At 42.2% G+C, this 15,837-nt stretch overlaps 1 protein-coding gene across 4 annotated transcripts in view; it reads right to left on the bottom strand.

Moving 5' to 3' along the window:
- Positions 1-13,839, bottom strand: part of FAM117B (family with sequence similarity 117 member B) — a 95,653-nt gene extending 81,814 nt beyond the window's left edge. For all 4 annotated transcript variants that reach the window (XR_003436524.1, XM_027123780.1, XM_027123781.1 and 1 more), the window contains exon 1: positions 13,126-13,839. Coding sequence is in view for 3 of the 4 variants with exons in the window: in XM_027123780.1 (XP_026979581.1) it covers positions 13,126-13,723 (598 nt within the window). In the remaining variant the exon portion in view is untranslated. The remainder of the gene's footprint in view (positions 1-13,125) is intronic.
- Between the last annotated feature and the right edge of the window lie 1,998 nt (positions 13,840-15,837).

A 15,837-nucleotide genomic window follows, 5' to 3' on the forward strand; every position in this document is an offset into this window, starting at 1 on the left:
TCTTCAACTGGTGAATGAATAAACAAACTGGGGTACCGCTATATTATGGAATACTACTCAGAAATAAAAGTAGTGAACTACTGATACATTCAACAACATGAATGAATCTCAAATGCATTATGCTAAGCAACTGGAGCCAGACTAAAGAGGCTAAGTCCTATACATCTCACTTACATGATATTCTGAAAAAAGTAAAACTTAAAGGAACCATAAACAAATCAGTGGTGGCTATGGCCTAGCAACCCCTGAGGGGAATGACTTTAAAAAGCATGAGGGGCCTCCGTGGTGACGCAGTGGTTGAGAGTCCGCCTGCGGATGCAGGGGACACAGGTTCGTGCCCCGGTCCAGGAAGATCCCACATGCCGCGGAGCGGCTGGGCCCGTTAGCCATGGCCGCTGAGCCTGCGCATCCGGAGCCTGTGCTCCGCAACGGGAGAGGCCACAACAGTGAGAGGCCCGCGTACCACAAAAAAAAAAAAAAAAAAAAAAGCATGAGAAAACTTTATGGGTGATAGAAATGTTCTATACCTTGATGGTGGTTGTGATTATACAACTGTGCTCTTTGTGCTCTTTGTCAAAATTCATACAACAGTATATCGTAAGAATGTCTATATATGTATAACTGAGTCACTTTGCTGTACAGCAGAGATTGGCACAGCAGTGTAAATCAACTATACTTCAACTAAAAATAAAATAAAAATTTAAAAAAAAACAGTATATTGAAAAGGATAAATTTTAGTGTATGTAAATTATACCTCAATAAACCTGACACCCCACACACCTGCCCAAATAAGGCAAACCTTTCAAAAACAGTAAGAGCTAAAAAAGTTAATTACATCCTCAGTGACTAAAATGGTGAGTCAACAGATACAAACAGAATTAACATACGTCACATAAAGAGTGAACAAGCATTTAAAAAGAATATTCAGGAATAACCTGGCAGTCCAGTGGTTAAGACTAGGTGTTTTCACTGCCGTGGCCCAGGTTCAACCCTGGTCAGGGAACTAAGATCCCACAAGCCACACAGCGTGGCCAAAAATAAATAAATAAATAAATAAATAAATAAAAAGAATATTCAACCCTGTTATTAATAAGAGCTATTATTTCTTATTAAATTGTATTACATGGCTACTATATGAGGTAATTAAATATATTATCTTAAATACTCTCTATGACCCCAGGAAATATGTAAGGAAATACAAATGAAAACAATGATGTACTCTGTCATACACACTGAATTGATAAAACTAAAGAAAAGGTATGAAGTCTAACTGTGACAAGGCTTCACAGCCATCCATTCATTCATCTGAACAATGTTTTTATTGGGTCTCATTTAAATCTTGCATTTTACCCCAACTGAGGGGAGACAGTGACAGATTTAATTACAAGGGAGGTACTGGGTAGGCAATACATATGGGGGGGGAGTTTAATTGGTAGGGAGATTGTCCAAAGGTGTGGGTCCTAATTCTTCCTTATACAATGGAGACATCTCTGAAGTCGGATAAAAGCATTCCTGTGACACTAAATCTATTTCCAGTAGACTTTCCAGGAATTCCTAGGGATAGCATTAATGGCAACTGCTTTCTAGAGAAGTGAAGAATGTCTATCCTGCAAGTCACCTAGCAATTCCTGACTGCACACAAAGCACTCAGAATCTCGACAGAGTCCCACAGGGCCATATCAGGCTTTTGCACTTAAGTACTACTCTTCTTAGTAATACTATATATTTTCTTATTTTTATTATTAACCCTTGAATATTACAAAAATCCATATTGTCTCTCTAATTCTGAAGTCCATAAGGTCAGGACGCCTTCTCAATGCCTTTTGAGTTGCTCTGCACAGAGTGAGCATGGGTTCTAAAATAATGTAAACAGACAACACTTGTCCTTACCTTTAAAAAATATCAGTATACATGCACAATGGAAAAACATAATTAATGCGAAATGGTTTTCCAGAAAATACCAGATAGATCTCAGTAAATCCCAGTAGAACAGCAAGTAAAATAACAATTATAAAAAATTTTTTTTAAGATTTTTTAAAAGATTTTTTTGATGTGGATCATTTTTAAAGTTTTTATTGAATTTGTTACAATATTGCTTCTGTTTTGTTTTGGTTTTCTGGCCTCAAGGTATGTGGGATCTTAGCTCCCTGACCAGGGATCCAACCCGCACCCCCTGCGTTGGAAGGCTAAGTCTTAACCACTGGACTGCCAGGGAAGTCCCCAGCAATCACAAAATTTTAAGTATAGTAAATTGGAAGGGTATATACAGGGAGGAAAAAAAAAGACTTTTTTTTAATCTTCCAAGTTTTCCATATTATTATTATTTGTTACTTCCGAAGTGTTAAAAATTTTAGTGCATTATGCCCCGAGTCCATGGCCTACTATGTATGCATATGGAATATAACAGCATTTATGAAACCAGGTAATAACAACAACATTATTAACTCAACCACCCAGGTAGGTTCAAAATCTCAGCCGTGGGCTTCCCTGGTGGTGCAGTGGTTGAGAGTCCGCCTGCCGATGCAGGGGACACGGGTTCGTGCCCTGGTCCAGGAAGATCCCACATGCCGCGGAGCGGCTGGGCCCAGTGAGCCATGGCCGCTGGGCCTGCACGTCTGGAGCCTGTGCTCCGCAGCAGGAGGGGCCACAGCAGTGAGAGGCCCGCGTACCACACACACACAAAAAAATCTCAGCCATAATTATGCTCTCTCATCTTCCTCACCCCTCAAATCTAATCAGTTAACAAGTCCTATTAATTCTTTGCTTCTCAAATAATCCTTTCTTCATTCACACTACAACCACCCTATTTCATACAAAGAAATTAAGTGTGGTGAAAATGAGAATAAAGATAAAAGATGTTTTTCTTATTCTTAATTGCTTTAAAACATAATTAACCATCTAAAGTAAAAAGAATAACAATGCACTGTGGAATTTATAACAGAAAAGCAAAATAGTGGACAACAGCACAAAAGATGGGAGGTGGGAAATGGAAGTATATTAATATAAGGTTCTAACATGAACTATTAGATAACACAGATACAGAACATTTCCATCACTGCAGGAAGTTCTTTTGGAAAGCGCTGCTGTAGCACAAACACCAAGAGTATAATGAAAAAAGGTGTAACTGACAACTAATAGTAGAGATAAAATGAAATATAAAAAATAATCCAAAAGAAGACAGGGAAAAAGAAACAGGATCTTGGAATTAAAGTCTGAACTGATATCAACTCCTGAAATATATTTTACAATAGAAAGAAAAATGTACATCTTTGACCAAGAAATTCATTTCTAAGAATTGATCCTACAGATAAGCTTATTTATAAATGCACAAAGAAGTATAAATAAGAATGTTCAACACAGGACTATTTAACAGCAAAAGACTGGAAATGATCTAAATAACAAAACAGAAGCCTGAAGAAATAACATATGGTCCATAATATACCTATATGTAAAGTCACATGTGCATACATTTGTATGCACAGAGAATAAATGTGGAATAATGCAAAAGAAACAGCTAACTGGATTTCTCTGAGAAGAACGAATTTAAGGCAAGTAGGGGGAGAGTGCATATTGTATTTTCTTTTACCACTTATAATTTTTATCATGTGCATATATTACCTGCATAGAAAGAAAGAAAGAAGGAAAGAAAAAAAGAAAGAAAGAAAGGAGGAAGGGAGGAAGGGAAGAAAGAAAAAAAGGAAGGAAGGAAGAGGGAGAGAGGGAGGGAGGGCAGGAAGAAAGGGAGGCAGGGGAAGGGGAGGAAAAGAGGGGAAGGAAGGAAAGAGGAATACATGCTGGTAGGAAAACTGTAAAGCATACAATTCCAGAATCAGCTCCTTGGGGGCAAGAACTCCCCTCAAAATTTAAATTTACTTCCGAAAGAACTTTACACTAGCTCATAAAGAAGCATAGGTCAGTTAAAAATGCTATATAGATTTTTATTTTGGAATAAACTATAGATAATTTCACCTTGACTGCATGCTAGCTTTATAAGAAACAGTAGCAAAGACTTCCCATTAAAATAATACTGGGGCTTCCCTGGTGGCACAGTGGTTAAGAATCCGCCTGCCAATGCAGGGGACACGGGTTCGAGCCCTGGTCCGGGAAGATCCCACATGCTGTGGAGCAACTAAGCCCGTGCGCCACAGCTCTGAGCCTGTGCTCTAGAGCCCGCGAGCCACAGCTACTGAGCCCGCATGCCACATTTACTGAAGCCCACGTGCCTAGAGCCCGTGCTCCGCAACAAGAGAAGCCACCGCGATGAGAAGCCTGTGTACCACAATGAAGAGTAGCCCTCACTCACCACTACTAGACAAAGCCCGCCCACAGGAATGAAGACCCAACACAGCCAAAAATAAATAAAATAAATAAATTTAAAATAATACTGAAGGAATAAAAACGTGTAACTCACAAGGACAACAGACAGGAAAGGAGGCAACAGCAGAAAAGAGGTTTCAACGAAGTTTTGAAAGCAGATGTCTAAGCGGTACCAGTCTAAATGCAGTCCGATTATAAACTCAAATTAAGATTTCCGGATCTGCCCTGATACAAGTCCCAGACTTCTGTGGAAAGAAAAGTATCCTGTCATTCACAGGAAAGCAATGAATAACTTGCTACATTTTCAACTTCTTATATGAATAAACAAACTTTTTGTTTAACAAACATCAAGAGCTAGGAAAGAAAGGTTTCATTTCATTTGAAAACAAAATGTGGGTGTGCTTATTTCAAGTTCAACTCAGAACTGACTATATGTACAGAAAACACACACACACAACCCAAGAACACGTTTTACCTTAAAGAGATAAATTTCTTAAATATCAATTTTTATGTACAGAGTACAAATGAGGTCAAGAAATCAACATATGTGCACAATAATTCTGCTAAACCTATATTTGAGACATGGCAATTTACTCAAGGAAATTTTTCAAACTCTTAAACAATGGCTTATGGCTTTAGTAGCTTGACTGTACAACCTTGCCAATAAATTTTCACACTTTAAAAAAATAACTTTACTAACTTTATTTAAATTAAATCTACTGAGCCTACCTTTAGAAAACTTAAATCCCATTTGGCTTAAGCCAATTATTTTTAATCACAACATACTGTGGTTGCCTTATAAGTTATAAAAGAAAATCTACAAAAAGGAATTAATTTCAAGAAAGGTAAGCTAAGCTTAACTATGTTTTTGTCCAAGAAGGGTAGAGGTGAAAACTATACAAAATGAATAAGCGTATAAATTGGCCAAATAAAAAGATCCACAGAGAAATCAGTCTGTACTCAGAACAGCACTATTACTTGATCATATCTCAACTTACTGATCACTAATGCAGAGGTTCCCTGAGAAACGGAAATTATTCCAAGGGTTTCTCCAGAGCAAAAAGATTGGGAGAAACGGCGTGAGAGAGATTAACTAGACAGGCTCTGTATTTAAGGGCACAAGACATATCCTCAGGCCTGATATTGTAGGACTCTACCCAGGGGAAACTGGCCCAAGAGAAGGGAAAAAAAACTACATTTGAGAGACCCAGCATCCTTGTTCTACTTTAAGATATTCCAGTCTACCAGCCTGACCCAGACAGACTGAAAACCTAATGAGCAATTTTGTGTCTTATTTAAATATTAACAGAAAACTAAGGAAAGGTTCTAACATGAAAGACAAAGTTCAAGACAAAAAGGGCTCTGAGGACAATGCAGAAAGCAAGAGAAAACTTTGAGGGTATTTATACCCGTGCACCACAACAAAGAGTAGCCCCCGCTCACTGCAACTAGAGAAAGCCCACGCACAGCAACGAAGACTCAACGCAGCCAAAAATTAATTAATTCATTCATTTTAAAAAAGGAAATCCTGAATCATATCAGTATGTTATTTAGAAATATGTAGGTAAACACCAGAGGAAACCACTAAGACGTGAAAGTGGCTGTCTCTAGGAGGCAAAAAGTGGGAGTGGAGAGAGATGTGGCAGGGAAACACTTTATTTGATTGTAAGTTTAGTGCCATATGACATTTTAAATTACATACATGTACTTTGATAAAAATAGAATTTAAATTTTAAAGTACAGTATTTGACAAACACGCTATTTCTTTACATAGTTTGGAGATGGAAGTAGCTTACTTTCTCAATTCCCCTCTTATCTATTGCTGAGTTATCTTAACCCACCCTTACCTCCTCTCCATCCTCAGAGAAAGAAGTGACCTTAGTCGTTTCTGAGACTTCCTGACTACACCATGTGCTGGATTCCACTGCCTCTCACATTTTCCATGACCTTGCTCCATCTATTATTTCCTTCTCTTGAATCTGCAATCGTTCATTCTCCTGTGAATCCTTTCCCCAAACCTATAAAACATGCTGAAGTTCTCCCCATCCTATAAACAAATGAACTTAGCTCAATTCTTCATCCTGTTTTGTCACATTCCTTCCTTACAGTGACATATGGGTAATTTATACTCCATAAGAGTAATTTAGGGACCTCCCTAGCGGTCCAGTGGTTAAGACTTCACCTTCCAGTGCAGGGGGTGTGGGTTCAATCCCTGGTCGGGGAGCTAAGATCCCACATGCCTTGTGCCAAAAAACCAAAACATAAAACAGAAGCAGTATTGTAACAAATTCAATAAAGACTTTAAAAATGATCCACATCAAAAAAAAATCTTAAAAACAAAAAAGTAATTTATAATCATTACCTCTACTTCCTCACCCACCACTTTAATCTGATTTGTGCATCCAACATGCTACTCAAAGGTCAGCAATGGACCGAAATGTCAAATTCCAAAGTCTATTCTCCAGGCTCAGCATACTTGTTATCTTCAGAGAATCTGAAAATCTTTATCATCTCCTCCTTGAAATCCAAATCTTTCTTTTGGCTTTCTCAACACTATTCTACCACCACATTCTCAGGCTTATTCATTGACTTTTCTTTCTACCCTTAAAATGCTTGTTTTCTCCCAGAGTTGTATCCTCAGCATTCTCCTATCATCTTATCCATCCTAGTGATTAGTCATTTCAAGTATCGCCCACGTGCAAATGCTTAGCATAAAGTATGGGTTAAACGAATGTTTACTGAGCTGAAATAAATGAGTGCCAATTTTCTGCCTCCAATCTGTATCCCCAAGTTCTAAAACTATACTTGCCACAATTTAGAAAATTATCTGGATGTCCTGAGAGCACAAACTAAGTATGTCCAGAACTGGACTCACTGTTCTCTTCCCAAACCAGCATTCCTCACTGTGTCGCTTATCTCAATTAAGATAAGCAACTATTATCCTCAACTCCTCCTTTCTCAGTCCCTACATCCAACAGGTTACTGTACTGAATCCAGGTCTCCTCAATCTCTTTTATCCTTGCCATTCCCACTGCCATAGCACTTAAATTCATGTGCTCGATGCTGTTGTGAGTTACTATCCTACAGTCTTCTCCATGTCAAATTCATAGCCTATTCATTCTAAATATTTATCAACACTATGCATTCCAAGAATATAAATACCACTAATATAACAAATTAACTTTTAATATCTCAACTCTTGCATAATGAGGATGATAAAAATGATGTGAGGGCTTCCCTGGTGGTGCAGTGGTTGAGAGTCCGCCTGCCGATGCAGGGGACACGGGTTCGTGCCCCGGTCCGGGAAGATCCCACGTGCCGCGGAGCGGCTGGGCCCGTGAGCCATGGCCGCTGAGCCTGCGTGTCCGGAGCCTGTGCTCCACAATGGGAGAGGCCACAACAGTGAGAGGCCCACGTACCGCAAAAAAAAAAAAAAAAAAAATGATGTGAAAATAGCTAATATCAAGAGATTCCTTCCTACACCCACAAAGAGATTACAAAGATTTTATCTTTCTAACAATCCTCTATTGTAAAATATTAATAGTTGACCCTTGAACAACGAGGGTTTAAGGCCACCGACTCTCTGCATAGTAGAAAATCCGCATATAACTTTAGATTCAGCCATCTGGTCCCACAGTTCCACATGTGCAGATTCAACCAACTTTGGATCATATATATTGTTGTACTATTTATTTTTTAAAAATCCACATATAAGTGGACCAGGGCAATTCAAACCTGCTTTGTTCAAGGGTCAGCTGTACTATTAGTCAGCATTCCCATTTTACAGGTGAAGTGAATTTGCCTAAAGTTAAATAGCTACTACTAAGTAAGCAGTAATGCCAAGATTTGAACTCCGACAATCTGGCTCCAGAGGTATTATCCATGGGATACATTCATATATTCTATTCAAGGCCATTCTGAAAACTTACCTTTCTACTCTCTTTCTTGACTGCTTGCTCTCTTTTCTCCCCAACATCCTATACTCTACGTTTTAAGACACAGGACTGAATATGATATGTATATTTTCACACTTCTATGATCCAGCTGTAAAGTTCTGTTTCTCTCTTTCCAACCCAAAGCAAAAGCCATCTCCTCTGACAGAACTTCTATACCCACTCCCCACAGAATTACTCACTTCTCTATGAGCCCAAAGTACTCATATTATATACTTATGAACCTATCTTACATGGCTGGTTTGTGAGTCTCTGGAGTTCTCTCTTTTACATTCTTCAATCAAAGCTTACAGAATTGAACTTAATTCAATACAAACTCTACTAGCCAAGATGCTGAATTAATAGTAAGTTTCTACTTGCCTCAATTTCAGTGTTTGTAAAATACAAATACTATAAACCAAAAGGATTCCCCTGACTGTGTGAAGTTACCAGCAATCCTTCAAATGTTAGAGAAACACCTAATTCTTAAAGTTATGTACTTCACAAAGTACTAGAAAGCAGAAGTCTAAGATGCTGCAAATTTGAAGGTCTGTTATACTACTTCCTGATTATTAGTCCAGAGAAATCCATCTCTTGTTGCTGCTCTTGCCACACCCCCACCTCAATAAACAACCAAATTCATACACAACATAATACATCAAAGTAAGGGGAAAATTAGCAAAAACACAACTTGCTATCTACCTATCAGCCAGCCACACTGCAAAAATAACTTTTATACACACTGTACTAATGCCCTTTTCTCTAATGAGGAGTTTTCAAACTATTTCCCTTCAGTGCTTCTAGTGACTGTTTTTCAAATTTAGAGTTCAGCAAAATCAACGGGGTGTGTGTGGGGGGTACTTTCAAGGTCTGGAGTAGGGTCTGGGAACTTGCATTTTTAACAAAGACCCTGAGTGAATCTGGTACAGATAAGGCACAGACCACACGCTGAGAAACAGTTCTGGATGTTCTTTGCAACTCGAAATTTCATATGACCATGAAAACTAAGCCTACACTGGCAATTTATGTTACAGCCACTAAAACTAGAAGCAAAACTAGTATGATACACAATAGCTAACTTTTATACTGAGGTACTGTGCTGAGTATTTCTCAATTTTCTTTCATTTAATCCTTAGCATCATATGAAGTAAATATCATTATCACCTTACAAATGAGAAAGTTAAGGGTTAGAAAGTTAATCGCTTCCCCACATGACATGGCTTCTAAGTGGTGGAACACAGTATTAAAACCCAGAATGTCTACCCAAAGCCTATACTCCTATCCTCTTTATGCCACCTATTTGTAATATATCTATTTGACACTGTATAGAGTAAGACAAAGTCAGGTAAAAGCAGGGAAGGCATAAAAACTTTGTCTTCTTCACCATTTTATCTACAGTTAACACCGTTGCCTAGTTACCTTTTCTAAGCATATCTCAGTTCCTAACGACAAACCACTTCCCGTGGAGATGGCAGGCACTGAAGGTGGGAATTTTAAGATACGTGTCAGGAATGGGTGCTTGGATTAACTTATATTGAATACTCTGGGGGGTTTTTGGGGTTTTTTTTAACATCTTTATTGGAGTATAATTGCTTTACAATGGTGTGTTAGTTTCTGCTTTATAACAAAGTGAATCAGTTATACATATACATATGTTCCCATATCTCTTCCCTCTTGCGTCTCCCTCCCTCTGCCATTTACCACCTATGTAATATTAGGCAGGCTCCCTGTGCTCTTTTACAAAATGGGATGATAATCCTATTTTAATATATAACATACGTAAAGCACCCAGCACATAGAAGATAAAATGTATTGCCCTCCTCCACCTTTTATTCTATTTACTAACATTTCTAAACGCCACTTATTTTCACTGGGCTTGAAACTACTTCCAAAAAGTAATAAATCAAGTGAAGGAAGTTCTCTATTAGCTAATGATTAGCTGTAACCCTGGGTAAATAAAGCAACTGGGTAGGGAGCTGACTGAATAGGGACACCCCCTCAAAGATCCTGAGATCTTCAAATAGGGGACTTTCAGACTGGATTCCTAACAAAGATTAGGGCATCCAATTCATCCTATAGACACCTAGAAGCTGACAACCTGATCCAGATGGACCCTGGAATCTGAGTTACATGAGGTTTACTTCATAAGGTAGGCCCTTGCTCTCTACCAATAAGCATGTCTACATTTCATTGAGGCTGCAAACTGGCAGTAATCTCCTTCAATCAAAAAGGGAGTCTCAGAGCTTCCCTGGTGGCGCAGTGATTAAGAATCCTCCTGCCAATACAGGGGACACAGGTTCGAACCCTGGTCCAGGAAGATCCCACATGCCACGGAGCAACTCAGCCCATGCACCACAACTACTGAGCCTGCACTCTAGAGCCTGCGAGCCACAACTACTGAGCCCGCAAGCCACAACTACAGAAGCCTGCATGCCTAGAGCCCATGCTCCGCAACAAGAGAATCCACCACAATGAGAAGCCCGCGCACGGCAACAAAGAGTAGCCCCCGCTCTCTGCAACTAGAGAAAGCCCGAGTGCAGCAATGAAGACCCAACGCAGCCAAAAATAAATACTTAATATAAATATTTTAAAAAATAATGTTTTAAATTTTAAAAAGGGAGTCTCTGCTGTACACCTGAAACTTTGTAAATCAACTGTACTTCAATTAAAAAATAAGAAAAAAATGTTTTTTAATGTTTAAAAGGGAGTCTCATAATTAAAAAGATTCTCCTTTTCTTCCAGATTGAGTCTGAGAAAAACAGCAAATGGTCTAGTTTGTGCTATGAAGACAAAATCAGAAAACATTTGTCCCACTCTGCATGGAAGTTCACTAGAGTGAAACAAAAACACATTCCTGGGAAGGAAGCGATCAGACATTCACTTCAGTATAACTTAGTAACAGGCAGTATCCCTTTTCACACCTAGGTGAGAGTGCTGCACTGGAGAAAAAAGAGGTTTTATTTTTCTGGGGTTTTTTTGGTGGGGGGAGTGAGAGGGCTAATGAGAAAATCAATTTTACAGCATGAATACTCTATAGAATGACAGATCTGAGGGAAAGAAGCTTTGGAAAACATGAAGAGTGGGCACAGGAGGAGTCCGAGATCCCAGCAAATAAAGCCCTTCTAGCGTTGAGAAGAAAAGAGCACCTTCCTCCACACACTGCTAATACTTAACCCAGCTTTCATCAGGTTGCTGCTTCTTTAAAGGTCAAATAGTTGAGAGGGTAGCCAGATTCTGTTATCAGACTGGGGTCACCACTTCCTTCCTCCATCTTAACTGCCCACGTAAGTAGCTCTCCTTCCCTTCCACCTGCCACACAATGTCAGCTCCAGAAGGTTGAATGCAAACTGAAGCAATTATGTCCACCAGATACCTCTAAGAGTTGCTTCAAAACCTAAACACATATGTCACTTTGGTATGTTATGTATTTCCCAGGTTCTATCTTACACATCAAGCTACTACCTCCTTGATATAATGTAAAAGACATGGTTTTGGAGTACCTAATATCCACTCCACCACTAGTTACTTCACCTCTCAAAACCTCCTGTGAGAGTTAAAATGAGATCCTGTAGGTAAATCATCCACCATAAGGAGGAGCTCAGTAAGCAATAGCTATTATTTGAGGAAGAGGGGGTTCTTTTAACAAAGTTTAAAAAAAGCATTTTGCATTTTCAGAAGGTTTAAAACAGCATTCTTTTTCTAGTCAGAAAACACTATTGATCATTCTTCAGGGCAATTCTCTTCCCAGAAAATATCCATTGTCTAAAATCTTTGATAAAATAAACAGTAGAAAAGACTCATCCCACTCCCTGCATTTTTTGAATGAACCCTTGAAACCACTTCATCTGTTCTATTTCGTTAGGAAGTACTGTACTAAGTTTCCTGAAATATCCAGCCATTCTGCCTAAAGATTCTAACAGAAATTCCCGAGACAGTGAAAGACAAAGGTATACGCTGGCAGTATTAATACGTAAGCTAAAAACCACCCATTTCTCTTTTCAGTGGATTCTAACACGAAGGCAATCAGATGATAAATTTTTTCTCTTTCCATTTCCACAATATGAAGTCCTCTTTCGAGTTCCTCTTTATGAATGACTCCCAAGGAACCCAAGAGCTCCATTCAGGACTTTCCCCAAAAAAAGCTCCCAAGTCTAGAGAAAAACAATTTTTAGGTCCCTAAAGTAATAACAGGGAGACAAATCTTGGATCTTGTTTTAAAAAAAAAAATGGTTTTCATCCTAAACACAAAATCAGTGTAACAGACATACACCAGAGCCTCATACAAAGCCCATAAACCCCCCAAAGGAATCTTGCTTAACTTACTTCTCACTTCTTGCTACCCACTTAGCAAATCTTAGTAAATGCTAACATGCTCCGAGCCTCATGTCTGTTCAGGGATCCCCAACCAAACCTGCTATGCTAGTGCACTCAAATCCCCCAAATCTGAAACTGTTCTGTGAAAGACAAATACTTAGCAGCAGATATGTGCCATACTAACATTAACCATGTCACTGAAGTGACAAACCACTCAGCCTCACCCCCAAGGGAGGGTAAGCAGTAACCAGCGGGCGGCCAGAAACCCAGGTTTATCATTAACACATCAGGCCAAGCACAAGGTTAGCGGCTGCACCTCCAGGGACGGGCACCAACGTAGGGCCGACTGAGGCATGAATGAGACGGCCGGGGAGGGAGCGGCGCAGGGGGCGCGGGGATGGCCCGGACAAGGCTGGGCCGCACCTCCCGGGCCCCGCCCCGGCCCCGCCCCCCGGCCACCCCGGCTCCGCGGCAGCGCCGCAGTCCCTGCGCGGTAGCGGCGCGCGCCCGGGACCCCTTCCCGCCGTCGCCTCCCCCTCTTCGCGCGGCCCCCAGCACGTACCTGCTTTGCAAAGAGGGGCGCTCGGGCTCCTCCTCTCCGGGGAGCTTCGGCTCTGCTCCGGGGACCTCCTCCGGTGCCGGACGCGGGCTGCGGGTGGGGCCGCGCTCACCTCGCCTGTCCACAGGTGGGTGGGCGACGAGGAAGGCGACGACACGGTGCCCAGCAGCGCCGGCGGGGGCTGCGGCCGTGGGGGGCTCCCGCGGGCCCCGGGCGCGGCGCCGCGCGTGGGGCTGGTGCCTCGCGTGGACGTCGAGGACGTGCTCGTCTGCGTGGCCACCGTGGGGCTGGTGCGCGCGGCCGCACTCCCGCCGCCCCGCGTGGGGCTTGTGCTGCGCGAGGCAGTGCGCGGGGCCCCGCTGCTGCCGCCGCCGCCCGAGGGGCCTGAGGCGCCACCACAGCAGCCGCCGTTGTTGCCGCCGCCGCCGCCGTTGCTCCGCGTGGGGCTGCCATGTTGCTGCTGCTGCTGCTTCAGCTGGAACGGAACCGTCGCCCTCATGGGCTGCAGGCGGCTCCCGGATCCCCCGGCCGTGGCGACCGCACCGCCCCCGAGGGAGCCGGCCGGCGTGGGGGACCCATTGCGCCTCACCCGCTGGGACATGGTTCCCCCCCTCCCCGGTGACTGGGCGAGACGTGGGGTTTTGTTGTTGTTGGGTTGCAAGGGGAGGATTCTCGAGACCGGATGGAAGGCCCCCGCGACCGGGTGACGAAGCCGGAGTTCGGGGTGCGGGGGGCGCCCGGGCCGCGACCGGCAGCAACGAGGTGATGCAGCCGCCGCCGCCGCTGCCGCTCCTCCTCATCAACAATAGTGTCTCCTCCACTGCCCCCGCCCCCCGCGAGCGCCCATTGGTGCAGCGTCAGCCGCGCTCGAGCCGCTCCACCGCGCCCATTGGCTGCAAGCAGCTCGGGCCCCGGGCCCCCGGGGCCTTAGAGAGCCTGGGTTTGCGAGGAGACCTTCTGCTCTTTAAAGAGAAAGAGACCCGCCCCCCGGGGGGAGGAGGCGCGGAGGAAACAGGCTGAGTGTATGTGTAGGGTGCGCGCGCGCGTGTGTGAGTGTACACGTGAGTGTACACGCGTACGCGCGCGCCTGGCCACGCGCATCTTCCCCTTCCCACTGGGGGGAGCCCTGGGGACTCAGATTCTGGAATATTGCCAAAGGGAATTGTCCCGAAGCAAAGCGGTCCCCAGGGAAGTCTGAGGTCTTTCCCCCAAAACTCACTTCCTTACCTCAATATTGACTGGCACAGTCCGTGTACGTGCGTCTCTTTCTGGGTTTTTTTTCTTAATCTTTGTGTTCTGTCCTAATTCCGTCAACGTTTGGACAGGGCTCAAAGGAAAAGAAATTTAATTAATCTTACTGGCATTTTACGCCTTGTCTTTTTTTTTTTTTTTTAAGCTCTACAAAGAGCCAAATCTCAGAAAGATTAAAATTGCTGGTTTGAATGCGGTTTTAGATCATATCTATGAAGTCCAGTTACCAAATGCTACTGCTATATCTCCTGTATCTCAAGTAATCAAGAATTTATTTTAATCAGCTACTTCACAGTTCCCTGATACCTTGGAAAGATGCTGCTGCCTAAAAGTTTTAAGTGCCATAGTTTTCAAAGGGCCTTATTTTATCCTCACGATCATTATTTGAGACAAAACTGGACCAGCCATTCGTATTTTTGTCTAGTGGAGAAAACAGGTCCTTGTACTATGGGCAAGAACTCAGTAACACTAGTTCTAAAATAACCTTAGAGACTTCTTATCAAGACCAAAAAAATTTTTTAAGGTGGACCCGTAGCCCACATACTCACTTCTCAGGCTATAAACTGCCTGTCCATGACCTGTTTTCCCTTTACTACTTTATTAGATATACATTCTAGACAGATTTTGTCTTGTAAAAACATGGGAGTGGCGGGCCCAGTATAATTTGCTCTGGACCTGAAATTCTAGTGGGCCCCATGCACTGTGGTGGAGAGCCTTTGAGGACGTAGAAAACAGATTCATATCTCAGATCCACCACATACTCTGTGGCCTTGGATAAGTCACTAGGCAGTTTCCTTATCTGTAAAATGCAGTTAAACAATACCATCTCCTTCATACAACCGTTTATCAACCAAGGGTTAAATGAGAATGTGGTGCGTAGAAAGTACTCAATACTTTGAGTCTCCATGTGATTCAGAGGCCCGCATCTCTGCTTATCACGAATTCCTCCTCTCTCCTCTACCACAAAGAGAGTCCGCAAGCCCTTATCCCAGGACCTTCCTTAAGCTGGCTGGTGCTCTAGATAGACCTGACATCACTACCCATCCACACAACCTGGAATGAAGACAAAAGCAGCTTCTCCCTAGACAGGAAGAAGGAAACTGCCAACAAGATCCGTGCAGAGAGCTAAAGCTAGTCTTAAACAAAGGGGTAAGAGAGAAGATAAGCCTTTAAATAAGGATGTCCTAGAAGCTGTGTCTAACGCTTTGTCCTGCACAAAAGTAGGAACTCAACACAGATTTATTGAGTTAAACTGAGGGAGTTCAGCAGCCCTAGAGCCTGAGGCTTCCAGATCAATTACTTTTTCAAAAAAATTTTGTTGAAGTATAGTTGATTTGCAATGTTGTGTTAATTTCTGCTGTACAGCAAAGTGACTCAGTTTTATATATCTATATATATGTATAATATATATATATATTCTTGTTCATATTCACTTCCATTATGGTTTATCACAGGATTTTTTTT

The sequence above is a fragment of the Aethalodelphis obliquidens genome, unplaced genomic scaffold, assembly GCF_003676395.1.
Source record: "Aethalodelphis obliquidens isolate GAN/ISIS:26980383/991018 unplaced genomic scaffold, ASM367639v1 scaffold2, whole genome shotgun sequence".
In the NCBI taxonomy this organism is placed as follows: domain Eukaryota; kingdom Metazoa; phylum Chordata; class Mammalia; order Artiodactyla; family Delphinidae; genus Aethalodelphis; species Aethalodelphis obliquidens.